Source organism: Bos indicus, chromosome 14, assembly GCF_029378745.1.
Source record: "Bos indicus isolate NIAB-ARS_2022 breed Sahiwal x Tharparkar chromosome 14, NIAB-ARS_B.indTharparkar_mat_pri_1.0, whole genome shotgun sequence".
Taxonomy (NCBI): Eukaryota; Metazoa; Chordata; class Mammalia; order Artiodactyla; family Bovidae; genus Bos; species Bos indicus.
In genome coordinates this window covers 29639277-29651996 of record NC_091773.1, presented here as the reverse complement: position 1 = coordinate 29651996, position 12720 = coordinate 29639277, and the positions used below count along the sequence as shown (strand labels likewise).

At 37.5% G+C, this 12720-nt stretch overlaps 1 protein-coding gene across 1 annotated transcript in view; it reads left to right on the top strand.

Moving 5' to 3' along the window:
• The window catches only part of CYP7B1 (cytochrome P450 family 7 subfamily B member 1), a 175256-nt gene that overhangs the window by 141461 nt on the left and 21075 nt on the right, over positions 1 to 12720 (top strand). Inside the window, exons 2-4 of the mRNA XM_019973913.2 lie at positions 332 to 468; positions 8003 to 8590; positions 9058 to 9264. Coding sequence (XP_019829472.2) covers positions 332 to 468; positions 8003 to 8590; positions 9058 to 9264 — 932 coding nt within the window. The remainder of the gene's footprint in view (positions 1 to 331; positions 469 to 8002; positions 8591 to 9057; positions 9265 to 12720) is intronic.

The window sequence follows — 12720 nt, the reverse complement described above, 5'->3', positions numbered from 1 at the left end:
GGTAAAGAACCCGCCTGCCAGTGCAGGAGACATAAGAGACAGGTTCTATCCATGGATTGGGAAGATCCCCAGGAGGAAGAAACGGCAAGCCACTCCAGTGGTCTTACCTGGAGAATCCCATGGACAGAGGAGCCTGGAAGGCTACAGTCCATAGGGTCGCAAAGCATGGGACATGACTGAAGTGACTTAGCATTCACCGAATAAAAGAATTGGAAAAAAAAAAAAAAACTGTGAAGTTCTTCCAGTCTACTTCTAGACTGGACAAATGACCCACGGGTGTTAAAATAAGAATGATTTAATTTTTTCTTTTATTTTCTTTTTTTTCCTATAGGAGACCTGGTGAGCCTCCATTGATAAAAGGCTGGCTTCCTTACTTTGGACAGGCCCTGAAATTACAAAAAGATCCTCTGGGTTTCATGACTTCTCTTCAAAAGCAGTATGGTGACATTTTCACTCTTCTCCTTGGAGGTAAATGACATTTCTTTTAAGTTCCTTACTTAAAATTTCTCACCTATTCTTTAATGTCGTTATATTTTTCTCTAGGCAAAATTAGATTATTTGTATATTACTTTACTTGTAGAGCAATGCAAAAGAAAACTGTTTTTGAGTGTAGTAATCCTAACATTAAAAAACAAATTATAGAATTCTCTTGAGAGTGCCTGGGGAATACCACTCTCCTGTTGTCATATGTTATTGGGTTTGGTTTAGCTTGCCTTTAAGCATTGTTTTTTTAAAAGCCAGAATGCATTGACGGACTTGGCTTTGTGAAGCAGTGTTAGGTTTAGAGAAAATTGATCAGACAATACAGACAATTCCCATATATGCCCTCTTCTCCCTGGTCATAACTCCCCCTGTTATGAACACCTTATGCTAGTGTGGCACACTTGTGGTAACTAATGCACCAATGTGGATACATCATCAAGTCTGTGGTATGCTCTGCAGTCCATTCCTTGTGTTGTCCAGTTCCTTGGGTTTGTCCTGTTCCTTTGTGGGTCCTGTTCCAAAATGCATCATGTCATGTATCCGTCATTATGGTGTCACAAGAGTAGTTTTACTGGCCTAAAAATCCCCTGCATTTCCCCTATCCACTTCTCGTCCCTTTCCCCTGAGCCCCAAGCACCCACAGATCAGGATGCACCTTTTAAAATTATTTATTTATTTGGCTGTGCTGGGCTTTTCTCTAGTTGTGGTGAGTGGGGAGTATTCTCTAGTTGCAGTGCATGGGCGTCTCATTGCGGTGGCTTCTCTTGTTGAGGATCACAGGCTCTAGGGCATGCGGGCTTCAGTAGTGGTGGCTCCTGGGCTCGAGAGCACAGGCTCAGTGGTTGTGGTGCACAGACTTAGTTGTCCTGCAGCATGTGGGGTCTTCCTAGATCAGGGATCAAACCTGCGACTCCTGCATTGACAGGCAGATTCTTTACCACTGAGCCACCAGGGAAGCCCACATTTTGGAGGCAGGGGGGCAGCATGCCATGTGGCATGCAGAACTTCCCTGGCCAGAGATTGATCCCATGCCTCTTGAATTGGAAGCAGGGAGTTTTAACCACTGGACCACCAGGGAAGCCCAGAAAATATTTTTAACTTAAAAATATTTTTTATGATTCTAACTTCAAGATGTTTACAAAACAAGAAAAAATGTACACAGAAGGATCACTACATAGTCCAACATCATGGTGCTATAGGAGAAGCTGGAATGTTCTCAGATCATCTTCCTTTAAGGCCCACGCTCTCCAGCTGTGTTAACTATCTCTGGCTGCATAACAAACCTCCCCCAAATGTAATGCCTTGAAACAACAACTGGTCTTGCCCAGGCCCACTTGTGTGGCTTGAGCCATTTGACTGATTGGGGCTAAATGTCCCAAGATGACCTCATCACATGCCAATTAGGACCTCCTTGTCCTCATGAGGTTTCATCCTCAAGATGATGTCCTTATGTGGCAGCTGATATTTCAAGAGGATTAGAGGAAAGCAGCAAGGCTTCTCGAGGCCTGGGCTCAGATGTCATAGAACCTTGCTTCCACCACATTCTGTTCGTGTGAGCACGTCTCAGAGCAACCCAGATTCAAGGCTAAGAAAAGAGACCTCCACTTCTTCCTGGGTAGAGTGGCAGAGTTGCAAAGGAGCACATGTAGAAAGAGTGAAGAAATTTATGGTAGCGTGTTTGCTCACAGTCTTCCACCATCAGCTTATCTCCTGGGCTAGCCATTCCTTTGCTTGCTTTTGTCTGTCCCGTGTATGTCTGGGAGGCTGATCTCTACACACTAGATGGTCTACACTCCTCTGCCCTCCTACTTCTGGTTGAGTGTGCAGATAGGAGGCTGTGTTCCAGCTCCCTGTCACTGGGATCTGATAACTTTCAGTTTCTTTCCCAAGAAAATTGAAGATGACAGGTATGATCTCACTTAGATCCCCACATACCTGTCAAATGCACTGGTGTTTTACAGTGATCCTTACCACCTCCCCATGTTATGTCTGATGCCTCTTCTCAAATCACTCTTAGTATCTCTTCTGTCAAAGCATTTAATAAATTGTGACTGTATTGTTAATTCACATTATCTATTTCCCTTCATTATTATCTAACTCCTCTCTTGCCCACATTTAGTTCACAGCTCAGCACTGATTGATTCACAATAAATATTTGATGAGGAAATTCTTAATACCTTAGAGCTGATGAAATACTATAACACAAATAAAGGCCATAGTTGGGGCTTCTAGCCTAAGTGAACTATTCGTTTCATATTACATTTTGTATTTCTTCACTTAGAAAAAGTAATTCTTGGGGAGGGATAAATTAGGAGTTTGGGATTAACATATACATACCTCTCTATATAGGGCTCCCCTGGTGGCTCAGACAGTAAAGAATCAGCCTGCAATGCAGGAGACCCATGTTCAATCCCTGGGTCTGGAAGATCCCCTGGAGAAGGGAATACAATTCACTCCAGTATTCTTGCCTGGAAAATTCCATGGACAGAGGAGTCTGCCAGGCTACAGTCCATGAGATTGCAAAGAGCTGGACACGACTTGGCTTCATAATACAAAACTATATTCTTCACTTAAAAAAATAATTCTTGGGGAAGGATAAATTAGGAGTTTGGGATTTACATATACACACTACTATATATAAAATAGATAATCCACAGGGACCTTTTGTATAGCACAGGGAACTCAGTCTGAAAAAGAATGGATATATGTATAACTGAATCTCTTAAATGCACACCTGAAGCTAACACAACATTGTAAATTAACTATACTCCAATATAAAACAAAAATTAAATTTTAAAAAGTCACTTTTAACTTTAAAAAGTAAACCTTATAGTCTAATGAGTAGATACAACAAATTATTGACATTTTCAGTTTTCCTTTCTAATACATTCTACAAAAATAACCTCAGATGATTAAGCAGAAACTTTAAGGCAGATTGGAATAATTTTATTCACTTTTCAGAAAATAACAAATTTCTGCTGACACTTGATATCTTCATCTTAAATACCGAGACACTTGCTGAATTTCTAATATCTATTGACCATGGTTATGTTTTTAAACTCCACCACAGACAACCAGAGTTGAATACATACTACTACTTCCTTTGGCTTCTTCCCAGAGTTTGAATAAATTCCTGTCAAGAAATCCTTTTCATGTACGTGCCTCTAATGATCAGTTGGCAAAGTAGCTCGTTTGGAAAATGTGAAACGGGAAACAGTGTCTCCCACCTTTGTCCCATGATGTGATTTCACTGAGTATATGTTCTCTCGTGATGAGCGAATGATTGTCATCCCCAAAAGTCTCAAGGGACACGAATGTCATCTTAATAAAGAAATTAAAAGGTACATCTTTTCATGGGAAACCACGCAAATTCGTGACCTGTCGCAGAAAATAGTTCTCTAATTGGTTTTGTGTGGTGGTGCAGCGGAATCGTTTTCCCTAGATGTCACCGCAGCGAAGCACCACTGTACATCATTGTCAACAGCTAGCGAAATCTCCCTAATAAGAGCGGGAGGATAATGTGGTCATCCTTACCAAATAAAAAGTTGGCTCATAGTCCACTCTTCCAATGAATATTTTTAGCTGGAGATTTTAAATGGAGAGCCAGGTATATGTGGAGATTAAAAGGTGATAGCTATGGAAAATTTCTATAAAATTCTAGTTTATCTCCTATTTATTGACTATACATTTCTATTCCGAATAGTCAAATGGTTGTTCTGAATTCCCTTGGAGGTCTTCCTGTACAGCACCAAATATCTAAGATGAAAACATCAAAATTCAAGTTATAATGATCCAGATGTCAAACTTCAAGACATCAGAGTGAATGACTTATTTTTTTTTTTTAACATTTAGTGACATACTTATCATTACATTGCTTCACCTTCCTAAAAGAAGTAATTTTGCAGGAAGTGAAATGGCTCTTAGGTTAGTAATAGATCATGTGCAGGTTATTCAGGAATGATGGAATTAATATGTTTGTGTTGAGCCAGTTCCTAAAAAAAGGAGGACAATGAAATGTTTGGTAAAGAATATATTAAAAAATGTGACCCCATTTCAAATTTACTGCTCAAAAGGATGATTTTATATATATATATACACATACACACATATACATTATTTTGCGGAAGTGAGCCTCATTTTGACATTTATTCTTTGAAATTCTTTAAATCAATATTTCACATCAACTGCTGATAGCTTTCCTTTCTCTTTTGAAAACATGGCAAAAGATACTGTTTCTATCTTGTGATCTTTGTGAAGTAGACGAGTTGCCTGTTGACACTCGGCATTCACTTACATAAAAGCACACTGGAACAAAAGTTAATTTTGCTCCAAGAATGCATGGCCTTCAGAATAACTTTTCAAATTTCCTTTGTTAAGAAATTTAAATTCATTTTATGAATGTATATGTGTTTTCCTAACTGTCTGATTAAAGATTACAAAGAAACTCTGGTTTTGCATCTCACATTAGCAGATGGTGGACAGATGGTTTAAATTAATATTAATTTTGGAAAACTTAGCTTAAATTGTTTATACTGAAGATTAAAAGTTGGAAAGCCAGCTAGCATCTCCAGTGTTATTAGTACTTCCAAACCCACTTGAAAAGTAAAATCCAGAAAATCAAAATGTCTTACTCAGCAGTCCACATCTTATTTGGATAAGAGAGTCAGTAAAGCATAATGCCTTGATATTGAAGAAAATCAAAATAAGAACTGAGAAAAAAAATACAGATCCTGGAGTGTAAAGAGCCTTGGAAAGAGTGAGAATTTTATCTACAAATAAATTGCATTAAACTGATCAGTAATTTTTTAAAAAACAACCTATGTGACACTGCCTATTAAAAAATAAGCAGTTATTAAAAATCAATGAATACTTGGTTGCTAATCATACACAGTTTTCCACATTTAGCTTTTACTGTTTTTATTTGATACTAACCTCATAATTTCTTCCCATTTCCTCACCTTGAAGGTGAGAGAAAGAAAGGGAGAGAGAGGGAATACATGTGTATTCATGATGAATTATAGATAAAAATCTCTAAAGTACATGAAGCTTGTACTTCAATAAGTCAGTGACTAGTGGCTTCTACTGCCATGACTGAATACAGTTTTGTCTTTCCGCTTAGATTTTGATGAATACAGACAATTGGTAACAAAAAATTCCAACTATTCTCTAAAATTATGTTTTACAAACTAAGCCTTTTATGCATTCTCTGAATTTTAGTGACAAATTTAAAATAACTCTGTAAAGATATGTAGCAAAATCCTTTCATTTAGTGAAAAGAGAAAAGTATGAATCACCACCTGTGAAAATACACAGCCTTGCCTAAAATTATATCTTTTGCAACATAAGAGAATTGACTCTTTTTTTCAATTATTTGTCAGGCAGATGCTGGTGATTTTATTTAATTAAGCTGCTATGGTAAAGCAGGTGTCATAAAATATGCCCAAATCCAGTTGAGTCAGTTTTGCTCTCCTGGGGGGTTGGGAATCCAGTTTATGTTGTAGATATAACTTTGGGATCTGATCAGAATGAGTAGTCACTCAAGTTTTACCCTCATTCCTGAATTGGCCCACCTTATTAACTAAATCAAGGGGAAATAGAGTGAATACAATTTAAGTCATTTATTTTTAGGGAAAAAGTTGTAGCACATGTATATTTATGTACACTAAAACCTTAAATTATGCCTTAAGACTGAAAAGCAAAAAAAAATTATCCTATTTCTAGGATTAGGTTAAAATTATTCAAAACTTTGTCATAAAACTTGTCCCAAATTGAATTTAATTTCTGTGATGCTGTTTGAGTTACCAGAAATAATAAGTGAGTTGTTTATCTAAGAAAGGTTCTCACACATACACATAAAAACACAGAAATGATGACGTGAAGAGCTGAGCATAGATGTTCTGACAAACTTTCATGTCTAATCATTTATCATTTTCTAGAAGACAGTAACATAAGCATTACAGTTTGTGGGATCAACTAAATTTCATGTGTGTTCTTGGAAAGGAAGGCTTATTAAAGTTAATATTGAGTATTGAATGCATATGACTTCTCATTAGCAGGAGTCTTGAAGCAACCTTTGAGTGAGAAGGAAACAGAACAGTACCAGGAAAAGCACCGTGTGTGGACTGTTTTCTTGTCTAGGCTCTGCCACTAAAAAATGGCAACACAATCCTGGCCTTTAGCTTCTCCTGCCTTTCTTTCACTGGTAAATGCCCGGGGTGGTGGGGGTGGGGAGGGTGCAACCAGGAATCTGCACGGTCCCTGCCAGTTTTGAGAGCTAGACTGCAGTGTGAGTCTGTGCCTTAGTGGTGCTGGTGATGTTGCAGTTTAGTCACTTAGTCATGTCCAGCGCTTTGCGACCCCATGGACTGCAGCACGCCAGGCTTCCCTGTCCTTCTATCTCCCGGAGTTTGCTCAGACTTAGAGCCATTGAGTTGATGATGCCATCCAACCATGTTATCCTCTGTCACCCTCTTTTCCTCCTGCCCTCAGTCTTTCCCAGCATCAGGGTCTTTTCGAATGAGTCAGCTCTTTTGCATCAAAGGGCCAAGTTCCTTAGTGTGCCTTCTTATAAGAACCACCTGAAAGACTTGTAGGTCCCATCTCGGAGCCATCTGAGTCAGACTCAAGCAGGAATCTGTATTTTTAACCAGCACCTTAACTTTGGACCAATGTATGGAAAATGCCAAATGTCACCTCCTCAAAGAATGCCTGTTGATCACTCCAGGCAGACAGAAGCGGGTTCCACTTCCTGCTGCTCTTACATTGTGTTCCCACCTCTGCTCTCTTACTGTCCATAATGATGCAGTGGTTCCTTTACATCTTTATCTTAAGAGGAAAGAGATTCAACCAAGTACCTGGATGTCAATAAATGTCAAGTAAATTCATGAAAGCTTGAATGGATGGGTTCTAGTTTTGGAATCTTCTTTTGACCACAAATCAGTATGATACTTCAGCCTTGTTAGTGAATCTCCCTGACCTCTACTATACTCTCATCTATAAAAATGAAAATATTGGTATTTGTGACTTGTTAGTGTTGAATTAGATGTTCATTTGTGAGTACTTGCTTCACTCCAAATCTTCATTTGAGTTAAAATAATTGTATTCAATCAAAGCTAAGATAATATACTTTACCAATTTGAATTGTTTGTTTTCTGATTCTATTATTGAGGAAAAATATGAGAAATGTTTAAGTAATGACTGTTGAGACTATTTAAAAGATAACTTAAATATCTTGGTAGTTCATTAAAATAAAAATCTGAGGAATAAGCTATATTTTTGAAAGTTATTAAGAATTTCAGAATATTTAACTTCAAACTTCTAGGGTTTTCCCACCATCTTCCATTTTTAAAGGAAACATGTAGTGGAATTTTGAATCAAATAGATTTTTATTGTACTTTGCATCTTTTGAGATATGAGTTGATTAAGGTCTTTCTTTCAGTAGGATATTCTCAAATTTCAAATGTCTTTTTTCTTTTGTTGTATGGCCACATGAATTCATATTCTCATTTATTTCTTTTAGGAAAGTACATAACATTTATCCTGGATCCTTTCCACTACACATCAGTGGCAAAAAATCAAAAATTAAGCTTTCAAATATTTACTAATAAATTCTTAAAGAGAGTATTTTCTATCAAAAAGATGTTAACAGATTCTGACCTCATCGACGAGATTCATAGTACCTATCAATTTTTACAAGGGAAGCATTTGGACATACTGATGGAAAGCACAATGCAGAATCTGAAACAAGTTTTTGAACCCCAACTTTTAAAAACCACAAGCTGGAGCACGGAATATTTGTTGCCATTCTGCAACTCAGTAATATTCGAAATGACATTTACAACCATATATGGAAATATTCTTGCTGATGATAAGAAAACATTTATTACTGAGTTAAAAGATGATTTTTTAAAATTTGATGAAAAATTCACACGTTTAGCATCAGGCATACCCATTGAGCTTCTAGGAAACATCAAGTCTGTTCGAACTAAACTCATAAAAGACTTGACAATAGAAAGCTTAGCTAAGTTACAAGGAATGTCTGAAGTTGTTCAAAGAAGGAATGATATCCTGGAGAAGTACTATACGCCCAAGGACACTGAAATAGGAGGTAAGAAACTTCTGAATGATAACTTGTCTAAAATAAAATAATTTACAATAGACCTTTGAAATAAAAAGACAAAATGGCGACCTTGAGAATTTTTATGCTCTTTCTAATTGGCTAATGATAAAATGTTTTACTCTGAAACAACCCTTTGTGATAATTGATTTTTTTTTTTTTTTTTTTTGCTGAGATGGTAATGCAAGATACTTAATGGTGATAATGAGAAAGAGTATAACTAAGCTGCATTTACTCCGCTTATCTCTTCTCCCTCCTCCCCTCCCCCACCACACACACATTACATTTTAAACTATTCTCATTAAGCAGAAAATTAGACTTCAGAAGCCTATTGGTCCTCATTAGCATGCACTGATCCTTGGCTGGGTCTGTGTCCTAACATCTTTTAATTAGCACACTGCAAATCTAATCAGTGTAATAAACGCTATTAATCTTCCTTTTCACTTATTTTCTCCCAGCACATCATTTAGGCTTGCTCTGGGCCTCTGTGACAAACACTGTTCCAACCATGTTCTGGGCAATGTATTACCTTCTACGGAACCCGAAAGCTATGGCCGTGCTGCGTGACGAAATTGACCATTTACTGCAGTCAACAGGTCAAAAGAAAGGGCCCGGATTTTCCATCTACCTCACCAGAGAACAATTGGACAGCCTGGTCTACCTTGGTAATTTATTTTTATCTGTTATGAAGAAAAGAAGGTACCTCTCTGCAAACTCAGTTTATCACTCAAAGCTGTTTACCAAGAGGTGGAGGACACAGCTGCCTAATTGACATAATAACACCCATTTACATCAATTATAAATTATGTAGTTTATAGCTGTAGATGCTCTCATTGCATGTAAACATTAAGGCCTAGGTAATTAACTATGTAAGGTATGCAAAAGGCTAAACCAAAGCTTTGCAATTATTTGGAAAAAAAAAAGTTTATGCCTATTAAGTCATTTGATTCTGAGCATCTGTTGGTGTGCTAATGCTTTCCAAACACTGCAGTAGTATCTTAACAAGAAAGGTATTTGGGATTGAAAAAGAAAGTATTTCAAACAGACAGCTTATGTGTAAAACATACTTATTCTCCCCCAAAATGGTGTCTTTTTTAGGCAGAGATTAGGATGTCATATACAGCTTACGGTGTATGATTCTCCAAAACTTGTAAGAGTGATTTTCCCTGGAAATTTGCGATTTAAACATACTTGGGGAAGAAAAAAAAATGAAGGAAGAAAAGGAGGCAGTGAAGGAGGGAAAAGAGCAGGCTACAACTACAGATTACTTCATGTGAAATGTCCATGTTTTAGAAAAGAGTCACTCTTTTATAAAAGATTCACGAGATATGTGTGGTCACCCTTTCAGATATGTTTGAAGTCAGAAGTGACTAAGTTGCTTTTAAACATCTATGTAGGTCTGTGTGCCAGTAACAATGAGCATTTGATGACAGTGGGTTCTCCTTTCCCAGTTTTGATAAGATGACTGTCATCATGTGAGTAAATTTTAATTCCCAAAGTTAAATTCCTCATCAGCGAATTATTCTGTTTTGTTTTGTTGGGTTTTTTTCTGTATTGACCTTTCATCCTGTAGCTTTCTTTACACTCTATTCCAGGTCCCTTTGGACAAAGATGTTTGTTGTTTCACTCCTTTGACAATGTAACAAGTATTTTAGCCCACATTAATCTACATTTTTTTCATATTTTTAAAATATGTTCCAGGTTCTTTGATGGGAACTTCTGAGAATAGAGGCCCTACAGGTCTTGATCAGTGTTGACCACCAGTTGACATTAAAAAGACTGGTCCAAGTGTTTGAGAGATTGTTCCCCCTGGTTAGGATAAGACCCATCAGAGGCACTAGTAGGAAGCTTGCCTTGTAGTGACAGTTGGCTAGCTTATTCAGTCATGCTGTTTTTAGCATACATTATCAAAGTAATTTTATATTTGCTTGGAGAAGGAAAATAACCCCAGCATTATTAAAATATGAACATTATTATATTTTTCTTTTTCAGAATTACTGGGGACCAAATGCACAAATGAGGCTTCCCTCGTAGCTTAGATGGTTAAGAATTTGCCTGCAATGCAGGAGACCTGGGTTTGATCCCTGGGTGGGGAACGCCACCTGGAGAAGGGAATGGCTACCCACTCCGGTATTCTTGCCTGGAGAATCCCATGGACAGATGAGCCTGGCAGCTATAGTCCATGGGGTCACAAAGAATCAGACCTGACTGAGCGGCTAACACCCTTTCTTCAAATGCACAAAATTTGCATCAAGTTCTGGGTAGTTGTTTTCACATGGATCTACAGTATTTTCTGGGTAGAAGATTTATGGTTTGTATGAAGATCAAGGTTGCATTTCCCATAAATTCAAGTAATTTATATTGCATTTTATGAAGCAGATGATATATACCGGGAAATAAAGCAAATAAACTTTAAGGAATATGTGTTTGTATCCAGTACAATTTAGTTAAATTAATCAGCTCTCTTTTTACTCTCAACTTCTCACTATTCAAAGAAAAGATTATTTTAAAATTGTGCTATTAGAGCTGACAGGGCTTTCCAGGTGACTCAGTAGTAAAGAATCTGCCTTCCAATGCAGAAATTGTGGGTTTGATACCTGGGTCGGGAAGATCCCCTGGAGGAGAAAATGGCAACCCCCTCCATTATTCTTGCCTGGAAAACAGCATGGACAGAGGAGCATGGTAGTCTATAGTTTATAGGGTCCCAAAGAGTTGGAAATGACTTAGCAACTGAACAACAACATTAGAGCAGGCAAGTGTAAATTTATTCGAGCAGAAGAAACGGCAAGTTCCAGAGCCATAACTGGGGCCATTAAAGTCTATCACTAGAGTAGAGACCTCATCATTCACTTATCATCAATGAATGGACCACCACCAACCCCAAATGCCTGGAGATCCACCTGAGTACAGACAGCACCTTCAGCAATCTAGAAGGTAGACTTTGTTCATCACAGCCTCAGGTACCAGCAGAGGCCAGTGTTGCTCATTACCAGAATTGAATCTTCTAGAAAATCCGGTCCATTTTTTTTTCTTTTTCCAGATGACTGTTTAATGCAGATTGAAGCAATTTCTTTAATATGAACAGTCCCAGAACAGATGACCTCTGCATCTAGTCATAACTGTATCATGGGTATCTCTATCAGAAGGGTGTGAACTCTAAGCTGAAAGGCAAGACTTACAGAATTAAATATTTACAGTGCACTTCATGGACTGAGTGTACATGCATCTTACCTCCTTAAGAAAAGAGTTTTATGTATTCTAAGTATAATTTCTTTAAAGATAGATATCTTGAATTTTTATTATTGTAAGAAAAAGGATCACAAGGATAAAAGGAATGCTAATTTATTTTTAAACCAGGAAGGAAAATTTTTATATTAGTAGAACATGCAAAGGGAAGGGAGTTTTTAAAAAATATTTGAATTTATTTAGTTACTTGCTGCACAGGGTCTTGGTTGTGTCCTGCGAGCTCGTTCCTTGTGGCACTCATGTGCAGTAGTTGTGGTGCATGGCTTATTTGCCTGTGAGATCTGAGTTCCCCAACCAGGGATCAGACCCATGTGCTCTACATTGAAAGACAGATTCTTGACCACTGGACTACCAGGGAAGTCCCAAAAGGAGTTGTTGTTTTTTTGAAATTTGTCCAAACAAAGAGGGGAGAGGAGTTCTTTGTATCTTGATTCATCAAAGCCAGCTGTGATGTGCACATAGAAGAGACCAGAAAATGTGAGCTAGAAGGTGATAGAGTTAACTATATTCTTAATTTCAGGATGAGACAGTATGAATGACAATATTAATAATTATTATTTTATTATGTAGCAGACTTATTAGCTTACTTCATCATCATCAAGTATTAACTTACTTATATACATGTAAGTAAACTCAAGTAAATTTATCTTATCCTCAAGTATATTATCTTTATTAATTGTTGGGTAACAAGGTGCAGAAAGATTCGTTAACCGATCTAAATCATACAACTAGATAGTGGCAGAGCCTGAAATTGATGTCAGGTCTACCTAATTTCAATGCCAATCCATGAACATTGTCAACTCAGGGAAAAATACTCTAGAAATATACCAAGACCTTGACCATTATATTTCACAAGGACATATATCATGAATTCT